Genomic DNA, 24368 nt, shown 5'->3' on the forward strand with positions numbered 1-24368 from the left:
CTCAAAAATCAAATTTCAATTTTTTTCTCATTTTAAAACACATTATGCACAGTCTCCTTTAGATATGTCAATTTTATGTCAAAGTGACTTTTTTCTTGTTTCCAAATACTTGGAATTGAAAATTTTTGATTGTATGATTTAGGAATTGGGTAGAATAGAAGGTTTTATATACAAATATGGTATTATATATGTACTTTAGACTAGGCTTTTGTTAATGTAAAGTAACCGGGCCGCCCAAATTCTTTGTTTACAAACTAGCTGTGAGGCCTGGAGAGTCGCCCTAGAGGGAACTCTGGCAGTAGAATTCTCTGAGGTGGTGGTGTTTTTTCTTTATCTATTGAACACTATTACATTGTCGCCATATAACACTTCACAATGAACTCAGTCCATGTGAAAGCTTCAAGACGTAGGCTAAATCCTTTGCCTGCAAAAGAAAAATCAGGATGATGGGCTGGTTGATTCAACTAAAAAGTGATGATACTCAACATTCCACTTGGCACTCACCTCTTCTCAGCATTCATTTTATTTCCTCCTAATTGATATTTTATCTTATTTTTCAGAAAGTCCATTATGAAACTTTTCCACTGCCCTTAAGACCACCACGAGACCACAGAGATTAAAAACTTACTTTTAGTCTAAGACTGATATGGTTTTGAACCCAGCTTGACTGTTAATCATATTTGTGAGTTTAGGCAAAAATGTGTCTCTGACATTCATGTTTATCCTCAATAAAATGAGATGATTAACTACTTTACAAGATAAGTCAATAAATAAATCTAAGTTCTCTCCTCTGCCTTTCCCAGTCCTAGAACCTTCTTCTTATGACTTCATTACCTATTCTACTGAGAACATAGACTCTGTGTCGCAGGCTCCTTTCACTTCTCTTGTCTCCATCTACAGCTGCAGCATGTCCCGCCGCCTCCCACAGGAAACCTCACCTGCCTGCGGTCCTTTCCCTCTCATTTGAGAAGCTGCTCTATCAACCAATCCCTCTCTGCTGTGTATTGCCAAATTCTACTCCCACTGGAATCAGTAACAAGTTTCTCCATTTCTTCATCAAGAAAAGCAAAACAAACAAAAACAATGAAAAAGCCTACTCATCACAAATCCCATCACCCTCAAAACTAATTGTCCCAACAACAACTTTGTCTGCTCACAACTTTGCAAAATCTTGTCCACCATTGTGGCCTCCTACGGTCTTGCTTATTCCTTTATCCCCTGAAATATGACTTCTTCCTCTGTCTTTTTCTGGACTATTCAACAAACAAACATCTATTAAACATGTATGTATCCCCCACGCATAAAATACTTAGTGCTGAAAGTGCACGTGGGCAGCTCTCTGCCTCATTTGCTTTTCTCAGTGCTTGAAACACCAGTAGCAGCACCAAGCTGTTAGTAAGAGGCCTTTTGCATTTAGCCTCTGAAACACTGTTACTTCCTGTTTTTCATCTTCCATCTCTTTGCCTTTGCTTTTCCCTCCTTTTCCTGCCTTGCCTCCTAACTAAGAAGGTTCTTCAGGTGATGCCGTACTGTTTTCCTTCACTTGCCTCTTTTTCTCTTAGTTTTGTGAACTCTAATGAGATCCTCAAATACCTCTATGGAGTAAATATTCAAAGTATATCTATATTTATGAAATCTCCACTCTAGTCTCATTTTCAGCATTTATTTATGGAAGCGCCTGAGACTCAACATAAGAAAAAGGGACTTTGCCCCTAAAATCTACTTTATTTTCTTTTTCTCTATTGCTAATAATATTCCCCATCTTTCTAGTCAGTGAAACTCAAAACCTAATCATTTTTACCTGTTGTCCTTGTGTCATCTGTCCACATTCAAGTAGTGTTGGGAGGCCCAGGGTCTTGCATTTCTTCACATTTTGCAAGCAAGGCACTAACTACCTTTTGTTTAAGACTATATTTCAAGGACTTTTGTATAGTCCACAGCCTTGGAAGGTAAAAATAGTTTCTCCCTCTAAAGCAAAGGGCAGGTATGCTTACAGCCTTGGTGAGAGATAATGTCTCTTTCTGGAGCAAGGGAAAGACATGTTTAGTGCCTGTTATAAAAGAGTCAGGTTCCCTAGCATGGACTCCTCTTCAACACACTGGCTGTGTAGGCTTCACCTGAAGTTCCCTGAGGGAAGTGGGGCTTGGGGGAATCAGCTCAAGAAAATGATGATACTCTGGCTACTGCCGTTATCATGAACAATAAAGTCATTTGTCTCTGACCCAGGACACTTGCGTCTTTGGCCAGTATCCATAAAACTGTGGCAGGCTAACTTGTTAGCTTGTAAGTAGAATAAAATCTCAGACTTAGCATGGTTTTTGAACAATAGTTGCTAAATTCTGTGCATTCAACTTCTATATCATCTTACAAAATCAATCACTTTGCTCCATTTCCACTCCCATTCCTCTAGTCACATCTACGTCTCTCTGGATTGTTGTTGTGACTAATCCCCTACATGATCCACCCATCTCTGCTTCTCTTCCTTCCAAAGTGCTATGTGCATCATTGCCAGAACATTCTTCCTAAAACAAAATTGTGCTATATAACTTTTTGGCATTCTACACAGAACAGTTCAAATGTTCCAACTGCACTGAATAGTTTTCAGGGCACTCATCTATGCCCACATCCTATGCTCCAACCATACAAATCACATCCAACCACTACGTTTTTGTCCATGTGTTCTCTCTCTGAAGTTCCCAGTCTGACCAAGATTTTCAGACCTTCTTCTAATGATGTTTCCTCTAGCCAGAAGTAATCTCATCCCATTCTGAACATTTTACATTTACCTTCCTATTGCCCTGTATCACATTTACTACCTTGTGTTTTACTTGCTTTTACGTATCTCTTATTATCTATCTAGACTTGAGTTTGCTTGAGGTAAAGGGACCGTGTCTTATATAATGTTGTACATTCTACAATATAATGCACTATGTGTAACAAGTATGTTTATTGGATTTATACTGCTAATTACTTTCTTTTGATTAGTTGAGTATGTTGGTATTGGCAATAAGCTTGCATATTTGGCAGCAAAATTTATGGAACCTCTATCTCTGAAGTAGAGAAACAACATTTTCTGTATCATAGTTTTATTATAACTTCAAAGTGCTTATTGATAAATAATTCACAAAAATCATCATTATTATGTCAATTCTCAGTACAAAAGAATGTTAATTCTATATTTGCCTCCCAAAATCTTATAACTCCTTAAAGCCAAACATATTGCATATTTTTGGATGCAAGTCACAGTGCTACCAGTTATTGTGACTTATTGTCATAAATCCTACTGTTACGCTATTGGTATTTGCTGTTTCTAAGATCTCAGTGTTCTATATTTTTCCTCTGTGTTGTGTTTCTTATGTTAAGGCTGTAGTTGACTGACAGAGCAGTCTAGAGTTTCACAGGTACACTACTGACCCTTTTGTGAGGTTGACCCAAGAGGCTACAAGAGAAGGGTCATGACTTGTAATATATATCTTGTTTTACTTCAATTTTGGGAAGGTAATTATTATATCCTTGCAAGGATAAGAGATGCTTCTTTTTGAGTGTTATAGATATCAAAAAAGGTATGTTCATCTTCAAATACTGGCACTGTGAATATTTCTCACCCCCAGTACAGTCTAAATATAGCTTTGCTTCTGCTTGTAGGTCTTCAGTTAAAAATGATTAGAACACTGCACTTGTAGCATTTGCTTCTTATCTATGTCACTAGGATGTGCTCAGGATACAACAAGGCCTGTCTGTCATTTAGTACTAAGTGTTTTCACTGTATTCTGGGCAGCTGAAGGAAAGAGACCAAAGAGGAGGACTTGTGGCCCGGTTAGAGAAAGGCAAAACACGAGGTTCATTGGAGAGTCAAATGTAGCTAATCAATGAAATAAGGCAAAAGCTCCCATTCTTAAAACAGTTTTTTTTGTTTCAATATTTTCTTAGTAAAGCTTTTATAAAAATTAGCATGCTCACATACCACAACTAGAAGGACCCACAACGAAGAATATACAACTATGTACCAGGGGGCTTTGGGGAGAAAAAGGAAAAAGTAAAATCTTTAAAAAAAAATGCTTGCTTTGGCAACAGATGTACTAAAACTGGAACGATACAGAGAAGATTAGCCTGGCCTCTATGTAAGGAAGACACACAAATTTGTGAAGCATTCCATATTTTTACATAATATTTCTCATCAACTATATTTTAATGAAAATAAAGAAAAAAGCTAAAATAAAATTAGCAATAAGATGAAAATATAACAACAGTGGGTGATATGTATTGAGACAGTATATGCATTTATTGGGATACTTAGATAACAAAAATAAAGTGCTCAAGACAGTCTAAGGCCTAGTAGATGCTCAGTAAATATTTGGTATTATTATGACTGTGCACTGGTCATTATAGGCTGTTTTATGTATTCATCTCATTTAACACAACAACAGTCTGAGAAAGGTTTTATTACCATTTTCCAGTTGAGACATCTAAATTGCTCACAATCTCACAGATACTATCTGCCACTAGGTCAATTGGCCACCAAATCCCATGCTTTTAAAAGCATATTTTCTCAAGGTCTTCCAAACAACAAATAGTGTATACAATTGTCGGAGGGAGGGAACTATGAAACAAAGATTTAGAGTGCTTGTGGAACCACAGTTTTAGTTCCTCAACAGATTTGGAATCATCCTTGATAATGGTTTCTAATACACACACACACCCAACCCAACTACTGCAACCGTAGAGAGAGTTGCAGCATCGTAAATACAGAATATTGTGTATATTTGTTTCTTTCCCTCTGATACAGAAATCAGGAGTCCCCACTCAATAAAAACCGAAGGGAGATATAAATGAACCAAATTAAAGCAGGGAGAATGGTTGAAAAAATTAAATACAGAACTCTGTATTACTTTATTCAGTTCAATAATGTAATCCCGAAATAATGGATGCTTTAAAAGTAATTAAAAGAACACAAATAACATTTAGTGCTTAAATAAAGAAAGAAAAAAGATAACACTAGACAAAGCAGAGGTTGTTCGTTTGCTGTGATGAAGAAATCATCTTTTATTCCCCTTCAAATTCTCTGTGGAATAAGATAGGGTAAATAAACAAATAAACATCATGACTAAGTGTAACATCCATCCATGGACTTAATGGACCATTACATTTTAATGTGATAATCAAAATGAACTTGGTGCTGGAGAGAGATTACCGTTTCCAGTGGTGAGCTAAGGAAGATAAGTCCTGTGACCCAAGCAAAAGTTTTATTAATTGGTCAAAAGGAGTGCAGAAAGAAACTCAAGTGATGACATTTCAATCTAGTCTAAAGAATTGTAGTTTCTGTGCCATGTATTTAAGGAAAAAAATGACCAATTTATTTCTGACAATTTTATCATCTTTATTCTGTTAGAACACACTCTAATGAAAAGGTCTAAACCAGAAAAATGTTCTGCATTGAATTCATAGTAAGCCATTTTTCCCTATAACAAAAAGTTAATCAACCTAGTGTTTGCAGATTTAATAACAATGTAGTAAAAAATATATTCTGTCTGGTTTTTCCCTTGTAACTATATCACATATATGCAATTCTTTTAGCCTCTTATTTTTTTCTGATAAAAATAGCAACAAACTTCTAAGTAGTAACAGAGATAGCTCGGATATTTAATCATAAAATATTTTACATTGCATTTTGAGAGTATTAATTTTTTGAAATTTAATTTCATCTTGTGTAAGCAGCTCAACTTAATGTTTTGGTATATAAGAGGTTTTGTTCAAGAAGCATGACAAATTATGTTGCATAATACAGCCAAGAGTTTGACTCTGGAGCTAGACTGCCTATTTCTGCTCATTCATTGATAAAATAGAGAATTAGTAATAGTAACATCCTCACAGAATTTTTTTTTTTCTGAGGAAGACTCGCCCTAAACTAACATCCATTGCCAATCTTCCTCTTTTATTGTATGTGAGCTGCCATCACAGCATGGCCACTGATGAGTGGTTGAGGTCCACACCCGGGAACATAACTCCAGGCCACCGAAGAGGGGTGTGCTGAACTTAACCCCTAGGCTACCGGGGCTGGCCCTGAAATTATTTTTTAGGATCAAATAATGCATGTGAAACTCTTGGAACAGTACCAAATAGAGAGTAAGGCCTAAATAAATCTTAACTATCATTGTTACTCCATGTCAGAGTAAGACAGAAAATTAAGCATTTTAGTAATATTTCATTTGAATGACCTTCTTAGAATACATCCAGCCCATTCTTTTTCATGATAATCTGGTAAGCAGTTTCCCCTTTATCTCAGATTGTTGAGACATGGATACAGGTATTCAGAGTAACCAAAAGCGAGTAATGACCACAACTTGTGTGACCAAGCTTAACAATGAAAGAATTTACAGGGTAGAATAATTGCAACAGCTATTGAAATTGACTACTGAGGTCTGTGGGGCATTGCTCCTCAGGGCCTCCTGTCTGTCATACATGCTAAACAAAGATATTTCAACTTGAAGGCTCGGATCCACTTGAAGAGTTTTCCTTCCCGATCTTGAAAGCCCTTTACACTTGACTGGCATCTGTTCCCAGCGATAAGGAGACTCCTGGAACCTCAGGTTACCAGATTCGCCTGAATGTCCTTGTTCCTGCTTTGACTTTATATACCCTTTCCTAGTCTTTACTCTCTTAGATGAAGAAGACACATCTTTATCTTGCTCTTTAAGATCCTTCTCCCGGGTTTCATATCCACTAGCCTCGAAGCTATTGCCTTCACTCTTAGAGCCCTGTTAGTCCTATCCACCCTTTTGTGTATGAGCAGTTTGTTTTGCCTGAAGTATTTTCTCCCAGTCAGATATTAAGACCAGTTTCCTACCTATTTTTGAAAGCCAACACCTAGGCTTTGACTCACTAAGATCTTGACAGCAAATTTCCTCTTCCCAGGAGCCTTTCAGCATTCACTAAATTCCCTAAAATATAGAAGCAGGCTCTCTATCTCTTTCTTTGTCAAAGCCTACACTCCCCACTGATTCCTCACCTAGTTGCTAGTTTTAATACTTGCCTCCATATGTCAATGCATTTGCAAAGCTGAAATGACTGGCTGCTTCCGAGCTCAAGACAAGAGTAGCTCTTTCTCAGGTTGACCCACTTCTATTCTGATGTCTTATTCAATCACTCCCCAAGGGGCTGATCTTCAAGAATCCTATCTAGGCAAACTTGAAATAATCAACTTTAAATATATATTTAAACATATAGAGTAGTGGTTTTTTTCATTAATGGAAGAGGAGGATTAATCTTTAGACATGAAAACTGAAAATAGTTTATTCCCAGACTTCCCATTGTATGTTAGTATTTGCAACTAGTTCTATATTCCATGTGACAGGAAAAACAGCTGGCAATGTTACTCTGCTCTGAAGTCTTATTAGGTGAGTCAGCTAATTACATGGCACTGTCAGAAATATGGCAGTCACTGAGCTGCTTGTTATGCTTACCAAAGAGAATGAGGATTTAAGATAAACTACTACTTCTTTACTATATAAGGAAAATTTCTTCTATAAAGTGATTTCACACTGATTCCTGATTTATAGACTAGTTATTTTGTAATTTATGGTGGAATGTATTTAAAACTGGATTTGAGGCTAATAGTGATAAATAGCATCCAAAAATAACTCCAAAATAGATTTCATGTATTGACTTTACTCTCTCCTCCACTTCCAAACCTTTTCAAAGCAGTCAAATAAACTAGTTTTCATTTCATCTGTTCCCTTCATCCTTCTTTCTCTCTGAGGGGCTTACCAAGACTAAAGAAATAGTTAGAAAGGCAAAAGGCAAGCAAATGAGTAATATGCTAATAGATTATCCAAAGTAGAGCATGAATGGCTCTAAATACATATTATTTCTATGTAAGACTGTTTCTCTAAAAGTATCACTTAATTAAAATAAATTTGCATTTTCAATCGGAAAAGGTTCCTTGTCGGTATGAACTATATATAGTACAATGTCTTTACTATATGACTTATGGTGTTCATCAGTTTGACTTTTCCCAAGTGATTCAGATGGTTGATGACATAGTAAGTTGTAAATTTGCTAGACACAATCTGAGTAGATGTGCAACACAGCTGATGAAAAGAGTAGGTCACTTCACCAATAAGAAAGCCTAGCAGGAGCCGCATCTTCACTCAGCCTTCTTGCTAGGTTTTGCTTGTTGTGGCATAAGTAATTTGTAATGAAAATCATATGCTATAATTGCCCTTTCTAATTAGGGGATTCAAGATGGTCTCAGAAGGTAGCCCCAGAGATAATCAGTGGCTCAGTGTAGTGTGTGTATGTCTGTGTATGTGTTGGTTACACCAGAACATGTCAATTTTCATGGTTTCTCATGTCATAGCATTTAATTACTACAATGCATTTATACACTCTTCATAGCCTGTGACTAATAAATATGGCCATTATACTATTTTTATATTTTTATTTCCTATACGTAATATTAAGACAAAATATATTGGTATTTCTGAACTACATATATTGTTTTGGTTTAAAAGTTAAACGACATTGTCCAAAGTTTTAAAACTTTGTTCAACTTCTTTTCCTTATAAAATTCCTTAGCCGTTTAAAAAAAATTAAAATTAACCTGATTTTGAATCAGATGCCCTTGACTCCCCACCTCAAATGGCATCATTAGAACACTAAGAATTGACAACAAAAGATTGAATATATGGAATATATCTTAACCTTACTTTTTTTTTTATTTTTTTTTTATTTTTTTTATTTTTTTTAAAGATTTTATTTTTTCCTTTTTCTCCCCAAAGCCCCTGGTACATAGTTGTATATTCTTAGTTGTGGGTTCTTCTAGTTGTGGTATGTGGGACGCTGCCTCAGCGTGGTCTGATGAGCAGTGCCATGTCCGCACCCAGGATTCGAACCAACGAAACACTGGGCCGCCTGCAGTGCAGCGCGCGAACTTAACCACTCGGCCACGGGGCCAGCCCCTCTTAACCTTACTTTTACACAAGATTCTCATGCCTGCTAACTTCATTTTTTAGTTTTTAGTTTTTTAGTTTTATAGCTTTCCAATAAACTAAAAATTTTTTAGTTTTTCTCTTAGTGGGATACACTATTATGCTATCTACACACATATCATATCCTCTCCCTTTAAAGATGGAAAGTACATGATATGCACATTTTTAAAAAGTCTATGCTGTTTGCACTTAAACAGGAGTTCTGAGCTTGATTTCATATCAGAAACACTGGATTCTTTAAGATGAATGCTAAGTTGAACTGTTTTTTCCCCTCTTATTGGAGTTCTTTGTTTAGTTTCTTCCCTTATTTTTAAGGTTACTGTCTCTCCTCCATCCCCAACAGTTTGAGGTGCTGAGTTATTTGGGGTTGATTAATGTTGTTCCACAGTGCGGTAAAATAATGGTCCCACCCAAAATATCTTGTGGTGTAAAAACAGTGGGGAAGAGGGTGCTTCTGATGCTCTGAGTGCTTGAGGCGTAGATGCCAGGTAGTGGATGAAGCCCTGTTACTATAAGTATCATCAGGTATTGCTTCTCAGAGTATTTAGAACACCCTGACCATTTACTGACAATCTTTCATAGACTTCAAAATGGAAGATTTAACAAAAAAAGGCTTTTTTTATGTGTTCACACTGACAGCAACTATGTTGCTATCCTCTGTACCAAATGTTGGCACAGAACTTACAAACAGCTGGTGACGTCAGGTAGTGATTTCTGAAAAGCATATCAGACATTCACAGGGCCCTAGAAACCTGCATTTTTAACAAGGACCCCAGGGGATCTGACAAAGGAAAGAAATTTTGAATCATGTATGCCTCCTGGTATTTCCCATTTGAGTCTAGATCTTGGGACAGGAATGGTGACAGCCATGGAGGCCAGTAAAATGTAAGGGTCTGTAGGCCACACAGGTAGTTTTATTTTGGTTACCCTTGCCTTGTGCCCCTTTCTTTGTACAGAGGCTGTATGCAAAGTTCCCAGGGTTTGCAGTTGTTAACCAGAGACAGGAAAATGAACCCCTGGGGTTAGGGAGCCCGACATGATAGAGAGAAGACTGAGTTTGTTGTAGAGAAACAGAGGCACTGGAAATCAGGGAGAGGTTTGTGCTAGGAAGAACTATAGAATCACCAGCATTGTAGCAAACCTAACAGTCATTTGGAAGTTGAATTACCCCCCTGTGCAATGGCCTGAGATGTGTTAACAATGGCATTATCTTTCCAGGCCAGAGCAAGGCAAAGGTAGAAAAAGAAGCATAAAGACTTTCATGGTATAAGAATGAAGAAAAGGATAATCAGAGAGGGAAGGAGCACTGGAAAGAAACATTCTTGATCTGACATCTTGGGAGGAAGCAGTCTACCTCAATGCTGGCTACTTCTCTTCCCCATCAATTTGATTTTGGGGTCTCCAGCATTTGCACAGGACCAGATGTCAGATGCAGCCTTCTTCAGTTGTGAAATATGCACCCAAATTTCAACACCATGTAATTTGGCAGCAGTGTCAGTGGTCAAATGTACTTGGTAGGTCCTTCCCATGAATCTCACTTCTGCAAAAGCATCAGAGTAAAACAATAACTGTTTGTAAGTGATGAAAGACTTAAAAATGCCCATGGTTAAAGATCTGATGGGAATTCATTATAATGGAATTGATAAGGAAATTTGGTTATTTCTGTGATATATAACATTTTAAGATAATAACTGCAATATATGACTAATAACATATCAGGACATATCAGAGTTTTAGGAATTTCATACAATTTCTAGAGTAAATATTAATAACATGCATCCATATATATCCATATAACCTAAGAAGATTTACCATCACTTATTTGACAATGCTTCCCATGTAATTTAACATACCGAATAAACCCAATTAGTTTTACATTTCTCTTTTACAAAGTAAGAGACAAATTCTCTGAGATTTTCCAAGGGCCCTCTGGGAATCTCAAAGTTGATTTGAGATCAGAAAGAGTCCATTTAGAATCTGATTTTGAGAAAATGTCAAAAGGGTTGAACATTTGATTAGTTAGTATCACAGATCATTATGAAATAATACTTAATTACTTGTTTGACCAGAGTGACAATAGAAGATGTTAAAAGCAAATACAAAAGGTTACATAGTTGTGAACAAAACTTAGCTTTCTTAATATTGAGAAGACTGGGCCCTCTTAAGTAATCAAAGACCTGAAAAAGACAATGTGAAGCACAGTAGGTTATTTTTTGGTAAGACACAAAATCTTTGCTGTCCAAGAGAGTTACTTAAAAAGTAAAGAAAAGCCTTTCTTTGTTTCCAATTTCTTATTAAGAGCAGACCAATAATCTAAGAAAACTTTGTTCTTTGAACAGAGAGAAAACCAAATTCTAATTTGGCACCATTGTACTTTTGATATTAAAAGTCATTTTTTAAAAACTTAAATAAATCCATTCCAATATTAGCCAGTTTGACCACACATAAAATTCCCTTCCCAGGATTCCTTTTCCATAAACCTTCTACAACGTTTTTACATCTATTCAGATTTTTTCCTCTTTCTCCTTCTGGAACAATTAATCGTTTTACTTTCTTTATGTACTTTTCATGGGCAGTTGTTTCCTTTCACTGTTGTTACTCCTAAATATTTTGAATAACATATTGATTAGAATTCCTAAACCTTATATTCTTAATTTGTAAAGTCTTGAATCCTTAATTCCTAGTGAAAACTAAGAAGTAAGTAATTGTGGACTATCTGTTACACTAGCATTCTGTAGACTGGCAAATTGATAAGTACATTTAATATTTTCTAAGAAGCACATTCTTCCTCATAGTAAATTTTTCAAGGTGGCACAAAACATGTTTACTAATAGACCCAATATCTTTAGTTTCTCTGTAAAAGGAAGGCCAAAAGTGGGTAAACCTATGATCAATAATTAATGCTTCAGTATTTTGTATTATTTGGAAATGATCTAGATATTCAATGAATATCCATTATTTAACTAATCTCAGTATAACTTTAAGGTTTCAAGTTAGCAAAAAGATTCTGGAAACCATTTTTAAGTAGACATACCATAAAGCATAATTATTGTTGAAAAGACCATTTATAAACTTTTATTTTGTATCTAATTTACTTGTTCTTAACAATTTTGATTAGATTAATCATGAAAATTTCATGAAATATTAAACAGCTAACCATCATCTTAAGTTATCTTTCTTGCTGAAAATTCTGTAACAGAGACAACATGACCTTGTTTAATTTTTGTTAACCTAGGTAGAATAAAAGTATTATATTTGATGCTGATAACTCTAAAGACATACCTGTTTTAATTAATCCAACAAATTTAAACTAGCTTTAAACTACCAAAGATTATCCTAGATCATGTGAACTTGAAAACATTTGGGTGTTTTTATATTTCTGAGAGCATACTTGATTATATAATTGCTTGTTTGTCTTTAAGCCAATTAAATAGAACTCTTTGCAAATTAATTTGGCAATATGATCCATAGGTAGAAAAAAAATCCCACATTTATAGCAAACATACATAGACATACATAAACCTATAGACCAATACAAATAGAGATCTTATAGCTTTTGTTTAAAAATTTTAGCCATGAGACAGGTACAGTAATGCAAAACTCACTGGTTTACAAAACCACAATTGGATCCAAATTGTATTCCTGGTAAGTGGAATAAGTTAAGCTTGCCTACTTAGATGGCTAAAGCTTTTTACTAATATTTGTGAAAGAAACTTTTAAGATTTTTCAAAAGCCTAGTTTACAAAATAGCCTTTCCTCTTTATTTTCTCCTTCTGATAAGAATTACTTTGGTTCCAGGCACAGAGAAAGAATGAAATTTCCACCAAGAAGGACTTCTTCCCTAGCTCCATATCTTTTACCATATCAGCAAGCCTTCTGAGATATATAGGGGATGTTTGGGGGTTGGTAAAAAGGATAAGTGGGCATTGAGTTGGTTCCAGAGCCCCATTTCTCTTCTCATAAAGACTCGATTTGTAAGGCAAGTACATTGTTTTTAATTCTTCAAAGAATTGGGTTGCAACCTGAATGATATCAAGAGGCAGACCCACCAATTCAACTATATTATCTTCAATTTGCTTCTTTATATCATAAAGAAAATCTTCAACTAAGATAAAATCAAAAGATTGCTATGTTCTAGATTTAGAGTTGTGTGTCTTGGAAGGTTTTATTAAATCCTTCCACAGAGAATTCAGAATGTTCCCTCTGGGTACATAGTCTCATGTTAGATAATCGAAGGAGGCCTAAGAAAAAGTTCCTATCTAGATCTGAGTATCAGCTTCCAATTTGGCCAACTTCTGACCATAGAACTACTAAATATATATCCCTTTGATTACCTTGTCAGGTTTCAGCCGGGACAAACAGTAAATGTTCCTGGCAGTATTGCACAACCCTGTGGATGCAAGAGGTTTCCTCAAAGAGGGTGCAAAAGGTACTACCCTCCCAAGAACCAGAGCCACTCCCAAAAGTAGCCAAAAGAAAGAATTAGACAATTCCTCTGGGAGCTGGCAACTGTTGGTCGGACCCCAGCCACAGTGGAGTACAACCCACATTTCTATCCAACCTTATTTTTAGGGACCTTAACCTGAGGGTTGCCAAGCCAAGTTCTCAGGACACAAAATGAGACAGACAAGAAGCCAGTGGCTGTCCCTGGAATAGCAAGGATCGATGAGCAATAGCTACCTGAAAGCAAATTCACGAGTCACAATTAAAGATCTAATTCTTACAAATGTTTTTGACCTGCCAGTCTGAATTTGGAAAGGAAGGGGCAGTGTGAAATTTTGCCATTCTTTCTTGACCAGGCACCACAGATCGGGATCTGCGAGAGCTGACTTTTCTAAGAATCCTCACTCTTTGCTGGCTTCTGCCATTTTCCTGGGATCTCTTCTGCAGGCTCTGGAGTGAGTGGGTATCCCAGTGGGTCTCATCCTGGTCACCAGAAACTGGAGAGGAGGAAAAATAATATCCCTCTACCCTTTTTGATGAGTGCTTGGCTGAGACCCCTTTTTCTCTAGGGTACCTCCTAAATGGATAAACTTATCTAGGTTAAAAGTTCTCCACTGTGGCCGCTGTAATTTAAGATGATCTTTGGCAAGGTTAACCTGCTTGTTCGGCCTTAAAACAAGAGTTTATTTCATGGAAGCCTCACGCTGGACCCAGTACAGCTTAAGTTGGACCCAGTATGACCCCGGACCCACTCCAGCTTTTAAGTCAGACCCAGTCCAGCTCTGGCAGGTTTCCAGGCCCAGTCCAGAGAAAGAAATGCTCAAAGTTCGAAAGCTCATAGTGCAAAAACTTCAGAGCTAGGTTCTGAAAGGGACTTACCCATGACCTCCAGAGACAGTAGGAAAACAGCAAGTTCAAGGGGCTCACCAGGTCCCTATGCCTGGTTGCTCATTGCTCCTAAGGGCTTTCAGGTGTCTCCTTCAGTTCCTTCCCTCTTCTGACACCAGAACTGTTAAAAGACAAACTGAGGCATATTAAAAATTTTAAGAGTTTATTTGAGCAAAAATTGATTGGAATCAGGCAGTATCCCATCTGGCAGATAGAAAAGAGCTCTGAAGAGCTGTACAAAGACTTTTATAGGCAGAAGGCAGTGGGAACAAGGAAATTATGCTAGGCAAAAAACCAAGTTGGTTATTGCAAGCCTACTTTCCTTTAGGAGACAGCAGGGGTCTATAGGATTACTAACTAGTGTTGATCAGACGATTTCTGATTGACAGTTTTAAGACTGCATTTCTGGAAGAGGAGAAACTGTAATTAAGTCTCAGTTTGGTGACGTGGGCTTAGCATAAGCAACTCCATTTTGAGCCTGTTGTCTTGTTTTTAAACATATCTTCATATAATATGGCTTAAAACATGAAATAAAATGCAATAGTATGTATATAGTAGTATTCATAAAGGTAAGTATGCTAACCAAAAGTTAAAACAATGTGAAACATTAATGACAAATTAATGACATTAAGGACAAATAAGCAAAGTTAATGAAATTTGGTTGCCTTTTGAATCAGAATTTGAGCAAGGAAACAAGCTCTACTCTGTTTTCCAAATATGAAAGTTTTTCATCCAGGGAATTCTCCCCCTACATTGCCAATAGAAAGACTGTCAGAGGTGCTGAGAGTCAGGGAGGCTGCACCAGTGTCCTCTGATGCCACAGCACATTGGCTGGCTCTCCAGGCCCTGCCCTAAAGCGGGCTGAGCCGTCAGCTGGGACTCTCCCCATGCTGCTTTGCTTCTCATTCCTCCTTGGCAAGCTTCCCTCTCCCCTCACTTTCACTTCCTGGAATTGCTCTTCCCAACAAAGTCATAGCAGTGAAGCCTCATCTCATGGTCCATTTTAGAGACAACTTTAGCCTAGGCAAGCATCAGTTGGTAATTGGTTATGTATCAGCTGTTTGACATAACAGGTTCATTTAAAAAGAACTTGAGTTTGTTTTTTAGAGTGAGAGAGGTAAGCCCCAGACATTTCTGCTCCCTACAGCCTCTAAGTCCATGCCTTTCCTTATTAGCAATGGAGGGCCACTCTGTTGTAATTTTTTTTGAGGAAGATTAGCCCTGAGCTAACATCTGCTCCCAATCCTCCTCTTTTTGGCTGAGGAAGACTGGCCCTGAGCTAACATCTGTACCAATCTTCCTCTACTTTATATGTGGGATGCCTGCCACAGCATGGTTTGCCAAGCGGTGCCATGTCCGCATCCAGGATCTGAATGGGCGAACCCCCAGGCCACCGAAGCAGAAGGTACAAACTTAACGACTGCGCCACCGGGCTGGCCCCCCATTATAATATTTTGATAACCGTTTTTCTTTCCATGAGTCATATGTAGACATAAGATGCTAAACTTACCCTCTTTCATTTTCCATAAAACAATCCCACTTGAAAAAGGAAACCAGAGCTATTCTGGAGATAGGGCCTATCAGAGAGAAAAAAGGTGTTCTCTTACTCTGTCTACTCTGGAACCTTGCACACAAGTTCTCTTCCTAAACTTGCAGGCATATATCATAATCCAGACATTTTTCCCATACAATTTATTACCCTAACATATTCTGGCTTGAAATATTATAATGAAAACTTGGGAACAAGTTGTTTGAATGTGTTCGACATTTGTTATACTGGGTTTTTTTTCTTTGCGGTAAAATGAATAGAAGCTGAACTTCATATTTTCAGATATGATTATGTTTTGAAAACAAGTTATTAATATCCATAAGATACAAAATTTTATTCTTTTTTATAACACTCAAAGCGTAATTAGGCACAGTTCTAAATTGGAGTTCAAATCAAAATTTATTGAGATCTTTCTAGAAAACACTCAATGTTTTTAGACAGAGGATTATAAAATGGTGAATATACAGGTATATGGATAAAATGATATCTGGTGATTGTCTAAATTGTTACTTGTAATATCCTCTCTTGGAATAGCTGCCAAATACTTTAGTAAGCTTAAAAATCTATTAATATCATGGAGTTGACAAATTTAGATCACATAATCATATTCAGAAAAATGTATTAGAGTTAGAGAATAACTATTGAAATAAACATACACTTTAAAAAATTTATTGTTTGCATAGGTCTAATTTTTCACAACAATCAAGTAATAGACTCTTGTTTCTTCTATACTCCACCCATTTCTTCCCACCCAAACCTGGATCATTTCAAACCAAATACCTAGATATCTTATTTGATTTTTAAATATTCAATTATTTAATTTCTAAAAGTTAAGGACTCTTTTTTTTAAGCAAAACTCTAATATATTATCATACTCAAAAAATAAACATAACTCTTTATTAAATATACAGTCACTGTTCACATTTCTTTCTCATATTTGCTTAAATCAGGATCCAAAGAAGAATAAAATAACGTTCTTAAGTTGCAATTTTCTGATGCTCTCTCCAGGCCTTGATATAGAGATTTCCTTAAACCTTTCTTTTCCTTGCAATTTACCTGTTGAACTAGCTGTGTTATTTGTCCTGTGTCGTCTCCCACAGTCAGAAATTTGTTGATTGCATCTAATGATATGAACACATTCTTCAGCCCCTTATATTTGCTGTAAACTGTCAGATTAGTGATAGTTAGATGTGAGTCAAATTCAAATGTTTGGCAAGGATATCTTATAGGTGGCAATGTGTACTTCCGATGGGGGCACAAAATGTGGTTATATCTCTTCATGTCACCTTAGCAGCCACTGATGATCATTGGCTAGATTCCTTCCCTAATTCTACCTTTCCTTCCTTAGCTAGATTACATCTATAAAGAAGAACTTGTACTCATCAACTATTTGTGTACCCTAAGGTACAGTTCATACAGGAAAGGCAATACATGCTTGATGGTTTTCCTGAGACTACATTTCTCCTAGTCAATTCTGGTTCTAAATTCTTTCATGAAATAACCTATTTCCTGCTATGCTTTTCTTGTCCTACAACATCCTATTCTGACCACTGTGTAGCAAACTTTGGTGAAGATTTAGGGACAACAGGTTATGTGTGAGGGGCAGGACGGGACGGTGAAATTTTATTGCAGCACGGGACTGGATAGAAAATAGGAAACTGAATATCAGTTATCCCTGTTCTTAAAGAATTTTGGCTCCTTATGTTGTGGGAATCATCACAAGCGTAAGCCTACCTTTTATACTGCCGCTTCATCCTCGTTGGTTCTTAATATGCGCAGGTGATTCATCAGTGTTTTGATAAAGACAGTTCTCACCTGTGCTTTAACTAATATTGTTTGTTTGTTTTCCCTCTGGGTAAACTTTTGTAATATATAAGATGTAATGGCCCCATAGAGCATAGAAGGTTTGTGAATAAATTTCTTTGATGGATTTCAGCAATCAAATTATGAGAATTTTGTTTACTAGGAATAGACTCTTGACTAGGTCTTAAAGAAATTGACTGGGTATAGTCAAGGACACAATAGAATGTCCTGTTTCTCAGTTACTGAAGTCTATAGATGATTCAATTAAAGAAAACATCTTGAATGCCGAAACTCTTGGAGAAACTCAGGGTGGTGGTTAAGAGCACAGTCAGGAGCCACTTCTGCCAATTTGACTTTAAGTAAATTACTAAACCTCTCTGAGCCCAAGTTTCCTTGGGAAGATGTGGCTATGGATAATCTGCCTCATAGGAGTTCTGTGAACTGTTTCCACTTCATGTAATGTAATACGGTTATTTAAGATCTGTTGATGCAAATAATCCATAATCAATCTATAAATCAAAATTGGGGTGAGTTTATTATGAGCCAGGTTTGAAGTCTATAGCCCAGGGCCTTCCTTCCCTAAAGAAGCAAGGGCACCAAAGAAGTGGGGTGTTCAGAGTGGTTATATACCATCTTGGAACAAAGAGCATGCATCACATATGACAGGAATATCTCTTTTACTACTGTCATGAGATGCTTAGCTGGCACAGCAGGTCGGTGGTCAGTGGTCACAAGGTGAGCACAACAGATCAGTAATTATTCCTTAGTTTCCGGAAAGAGATGCTTGTCCTTAAAGAAATGCCAGTATGGGGGGAAGTTACATCCCTATATTAAAGGGGATCATTCTTGGCTTTGGGACATAGTAAATGTTTAAAGCAGATGTACCATGCATGCTCAACAGGCCACATCGTGCCCTTTTGGAAAAACAAGGTCAGACAGACCAAATTAGTTTTAAACCAAATGGCTTCCTCATATACTCCAATATATCCTATTGCTTTTCAGATATTTATCAGATTTTTACAGTAGTTATGATAATTTATTAATATTAATGTATTTTTATTTTAATCAAATCAATACTCTCATTCTTGAGAGAACACTTAAGAAGCCAAGCAGTCATATTTGTGAAAGCAATATATATATTCCTTTAGTGAGTAAAGCTTTCTGAAAGTATAGGCCTATTCTTGTGACGTGTTGATGGTTATTGAACATCCTGAGGTTCATCTTTGATTTTTCATCCTCCATCTTATTCCATTTTTTCTCTCTTGCTTCCTTTTATCTATATGTCTTTATTCTTGTAGCTTACTTTTCGTCTCCTCACTTATTTGATCTCTCTTGTAATATTATATTTGCATTTCCTTTATGGTTTCACAAACTCTTGCCCACAAGTAAGCCAATTTTATAATTCTTTTAAACTTTTGTTTAAGATAATTTCTCAAGAATATATAAAGTATAGTAGTTACATAAATGAGTGCAATTTTTATGCCTTATATTTAGTTCAAAATAAGTGATACATACTTCATAAACAGTAGAAATTAAAAAGTGCAGTTTTAAAAGGACTAGATAAATGCATGCTCAGAAAGCATATACTTTTTTAAACAAGTGGTTATTTTATACTTGCAACCTGAGTGAATCAATATTTAAATTAACAGAGATAGATTTCACTTGATCCCAATATATGATCAATCTAGCCAATGAATTCACAAGGAACATCCAACGTTACTTGGCTAAACTGTGAAGGATGTACATAAACATGCCCAAATACACGCACATACGTATCTAGTAACATTCGCTAGTCTTATTTATACAGTAGCACCTCGTTTCTGATAATCAAATGACAGTTCTGTCACATTTATTTGTTCAGTCTACATAAAATCTTCTAACAAACTAGGTTAGAAAAATAAATCTCTACTTGTCAGTTAAATAGGAAGTTTACCTTATTTTCCTCATACTTAATGGTCACTAAAAGTTATCTAAATAGTAAGAGAGGGTTAATGATGTCATTGGCTCTGCCTAGTTAAAAGAGTTATTGCTACCACATCCTGTGAAAAACATCTTTGTCCTACAACTTTGGACTATTTCCTGGGTAGTGAATTACTTGGGGAAAAAATTCATATGTTTTTAGGGTTAATAACACATGCCACCACAATGTTTTCCCAAAGGCATTGTATGGTTGAGAGCGCCAGCAGTAATATTAAGGAGTGCTATTTTTACAGCATCCCCGCCGGTGTTATATATAAGAAGTTTTCAAAATACATTTGATTTTAAAAAGTGAGAAATGGTGCCCATGATATTCTTTTTGTGCTTTCCATTTAAATATTAGAGTGAAGAAGGAGCCGCACAGGAAGGAATTCTGGAAGATATGCCTGTGGATCCTGACAATGAGGCTTATGAAATGCCTTCTGAGGTAAAAGTTTATATACGTAAAACTGTGAGAATAAAGTTTAGGACTTCAAGTTGGGTCTTTCTTATAAGCAGTACCAAAAATCTGTCACTGACAGATTTCTCTTATGTTTATCCTCAGAATGATTTTCTCTCTAGATGCACAAGTTGGCCAAATCCAGGACATGGATTGGGTGGACAACTTACAAACTAAGAAGAGTTTTTACATCTGTAAAGTGTTGGCGGGGGGCGGGGAAGCAGCAGCAACAGAGACCAGATGTGGCCCACACAGCCTGAAATGTTTACTGCCTGGCCCTTTACAGAAAGTTTGCCGATCCCCGCATAGAGAATTATCTTATTAGATCCTTATATTATAAAATAAATTCTCAAATGGAAGGTTGGAGAAATCAACTGAATGACAAAAGAAAGCTATTGTTATTTGCCATACATTTCCAGTGGGATATTTGCATAGTAAAATAAAAGTTACCAAAATTATACAGTAGAAAGAGGATAAATGCTTGGTTTGCAACAATTGATATATTTCAGTCTAGTGTTTTAAACAGCATAATTTGACAATTTTATTTTAATTTGAATAAAAGTTTCTTTAATAGAAAATGTGTCACAAGGGAAATTAGAAAATGCTTCTAAGTGAATGAAACTGACTCAAGACAAAATAGAAAATCTGAATAGGCCTATAACAAGACTGAATTATTGTTTAAAAAAAACCTACCCAGGGGCCAGCCACGTGGCTGAGTGGTTAAGTTTGCGCGCTCCGCCACAGCGGCCCAGGGTTTCGCTGGTTTAGATCCTGGGCACGGACATGACACCGCTCATCAGGCCAAGTTGAGGCAGTGTCCCACATGCCACAACTAGAAGGACCTGCAACTAAGATACACAACTATGTACTGGGGGGATTTGGGGAGATAAAGCATTAAAAAAAAAAAAAAAGATTGGCAATAGTTGTTAGCTCAGGTGCCAATCTTAAGGAAAAAAACCAAACACTTAGCGAATAATTAATACCTATTAATTACAATTAATACCAATTAATTCCTCTTCCAAAAGTAGACAAGGAGGAAGCACTCCCCAACTAATTCTATGAGGACAATATTACCCTGATACAAAAACCAGATAGCACAGGCAAAGAAAATGTATTATTACTTCATTAAAAATCAAAGTGTGTTGTAGAGTTAGGTTGTGTATTCTTTATGGCATCGTTAAAAGGCAAATTGAGGGGCTGGCCCCATGGCCCAGTGGTTAAGTTCGCATGCTCTGCTTTGGCAGCCTGGGGTTTGCTGGTTTGGATCCTGGGCATGGACCTACATACAGCTTATCAAGCCATGCCGAGGTGGCATCCCACATAGAAGAACTCGAATGACTTACAATTAGGATATGCAACTATGTACTGGAGCTTTGGAGAGGAAAAAAACAAAAAAGAGGAAGATTGGCAACAGATGCTATCTCAGGGCCAATCTTCCTCACCAAAAAGCATACCTTAAAAAAAAATAGATTGGCCCTCAATTTATTTTTTAAAAAAGGCACATTGATAATAATCTCATTTATAGAAATTGAGATTAAGTTGTTTCTTTACCAAATTAGATTTTCCCAATATTTTTGGGTCTTTTTAGGCAGGGCACAATGCTAAACACTATAGAAAATACGAGAAGAGTAATTGATAGTACCAGGACACAAGGAGTTTGCAATCTGGTAGGTTTGATAAAAACAAATACAAATTTATTCCTTTATTTATCCATCATGATTCCTTTAGCAAACATTATTGACTATCTTCTATGTACCAGATATCACAGGCACAAAAATAGAAGATATACAAAAAAGTATAGTATTTTACAGGATCTGTTTATATCTGTTGAGAAGCTCTATAGAAGAGGTGGTGTTGATCTGAGTGGGAGGGATGGGAGTTAGGAGAGGCCAAACTGAAGAGAGCGCATTCTAGCACAAGGGAGTATCAGAAGTGAAGGCGCGCACATCTGAGAATGCAGAAGGAGGTGTCTGAGGAACAGTGAGTAATTCAATAGGATTCAAGCTTAGGGAACAGAGAAGAGTGACAGATTAAGGCCACAGAGATGGGTCAAAGACAACTGGTAGAGTACTAGAACAACCTTGCCATTTAAGTTTGTACTTTACTCAGAAAGTAACTTGAGTTATTGAAGGTATGTTTGTTTTTAAGCAGGATCCTGATATCATTCTACTTGTTCTTTAACAGGGCCAATCTGACCACTGTACTTAAGGCCATTCATATTTTTATTGTAGATGTTACCCATATATTGTATGGGGCTGGGCTTTGGAATAGAAGGAACAATTGAAGCCATGAATGAAGAAGAAATTTCCACTGGGAGAGTGAAAGGAGAGAAAATGTAACTTGCCTTTAAATGTCTTCATTTCCTTCTAAGAATTAGAGCATCTTAGCCCTAGAAGAGGCCTTTTAGGCCACTTGATCTGGCTCTCACAATGTACGGTTGAGGGAACTGAGAGCAAGATAGAGCAATTAATTTGTCCTACAGGACTACATCATACAATTGATAAACGGCACATCTGCAAGGAGAATTCAGACACCCTAACTCTGACCACCAGCAAAATTCACTTTTATATTTGACAGGAAGACAAAACTATTAAAAGTAAAATTATATTGTGTGTAGCAGAATACTCCCAGAACTGCTGAGTATAACCTTTATTCAAAGTGGTGGGCCATGTCCTATCTCGTTTGCCCTAAATCCTTGACTCCTGATGACTTGCACTAACGCTGGATGTTGTCTTTCTGATTTTCCTCATATTAGGAAGGGTATCAAGACTATGAACCCGAAGCCTAAGAAATATCTTTGCTCCCACTTCCCTGAGATCTGCTGACAGATGTTCCATCCTGTACGAGTGCTCAGTTCCAACATGCCCAGTCATGACATGCTCCCAAAGTTTCTACAGTGTATTCTGAACTCTTCCATCAGCAGTGATTGAAGTGTCTGTACCTGCCCCTACTCAGCATTTAGGTGCTTCCCTCCCACTGAAGTGAATATATGGTAGCAGGGTCCTTGTGCGCTGTGTGGATATTGTGGCTTCAAATCTAAAATATTAAAACAAATTTAAAACACCTAAGTGACTACCACTTATTTCTAAATCTTCACTATTTTTTTGTTGCTGTTGTTAAGAAATTGTGATTTACTCTCATATGTGAGATTTCTAGGTGTCTTTTAATGATTCTAAGAAGAATGATGTGTTGTGAAATTTGTTAATATATACAATGCTTAAACACATGTGAGCATGAACTATGCACCTATAAATATTAACTAGGAAATTTTACTGTTTTGTGATGTGTTTTATTAACTTGTATTTGTATATAAATGGTGAAAATTAAAATGTGATCTCATGACAAAAACCCTATTTTTTAATCCCATCTCACTTTAATAATAAAATCATGTTTATAAGCAACATGAAATGAGAACTGACACAATTAACTTAAATATAAAGTTCTTGACAGCCATTTGAAAGAGGAGGAATTTTAGAGGCGTTAAACATGTGGGATGGAACATTAACCCTTTGCTCTGGGAATTCCCTGAAGCAACAGTGCCCAGAGTATGTTTTGAGGCGCACTGGGGCCTGTAGAGGCTACTGAAAAAGTGGGTGCCATGGGATGCTGAGTATAAGAAATGATTTTGACTACATCTCCTTTACATATTCATAAGACGCATTAGCACATTAAAGGCTCTGAGGGAACCTGGTTAAATTTGTTTAACCCAGAATTCCCAGAATTTCCTTTTTGTTTTTTTTTTTTCAATCAGAAATCCGTTTTTTTCACACAGGAAATACCTTTCGACGTCTCTGGGAACTACCAGAGAATCACCTTAAGAAGTGTCAGTTCTCCAGATTTATAAAAATTTCATGGACTCCTTTAAATTCTGCTAAAAATATAAATTTCAGGATCCTTCTTTAGGACAGGTTTTTCTCTTTAGGGAAGATCCATTAACTCCCCATGGCGGCTGACAATAAACTTGACTATGAAACCCTATATAAATTAATTGAAAAATTATTTGGTTTGTCTTTTTAATTATTCAGGAGAAAAACGGCAGTCATTTTTAAAGTCACCAGTAGAAAGTATAATTTTAAGAAAGAACATTCTAGAAGTGCTAGGCAGTTTACATGTAATCATGAGTAATTTGATGTATATTGAGCATTGGCAAGGAAGGAAGGAGGAATGAGTATAAGCACTATAAGCATGATCACCATAGACACTTCCTGTTTTGCCTAATTGGGAAGACTATGACACGTGTTAAGCTGCCTGTGTAGTCTTAAATTGGAGAGAAGTAGTAAGT

At 36.7% G+C, this 24368-nt stretch overlaps 1 protein-coding gene and 1 non-coding gene across 33 annotated transcripts in view; both read left to right on the plus strand.

Annotated features, from left to right (window-relative positions):
- The window catches only part of SNCA (synuclein alpha), a 119599-nt gene extending 95535 nt beyond the window's left edge, over positions 1-24064 (plus strand). For 16 of the 32 annotated variants that reach the window (XM_070612658.1, XM_070612626.1, XM_070612635.1 and 13 more), the window contains 3 exons: positions 19991-20074; positions 22318-22421; positions 22842-24064. In XM_070612658.1, coding sequence (XP_070468759.1) covers positions 19991-20074; positions 22318-22421; positions 22842-22911 — 258 coding nt within the window. In that variant the 3' untranslated portion in view covers positions 22912-24064. The remainder of the gene's footprint in view (positions 1-19990; positions 20075-22317; positions 22422-22841) is intronic. The other 16 variants (XM_070612643.1, XM_070612649.1, XM_070612647.1 and 13 more) reach the window with 1 other exon arrangement.
- LOC139082687 (U6 spliceosomal RNA) lies at positions 4060-4162 on the plus strand. The gene has a single exon (XR_011538898.1). It is a non-coding gene; the product is annotated as a U6 spliceosomal RNA (small nuclear RNA).
- Positions 24065-24368: the final 304 nt, after the last annotated feature.

This window comes from Equus przewalskii, chromosome 3 (assembly GCF_037783145.1).
Source record: "Equus przewalskii isolate Varuska chromosome 3, EquPr2, whole genome shotgun sequence".
Lineage (NCBI taxonomy): Eukaryota > Metazoa > Chordata > Mammalia > Perissodactyla > Equidae > Equus > Equus przewalskii.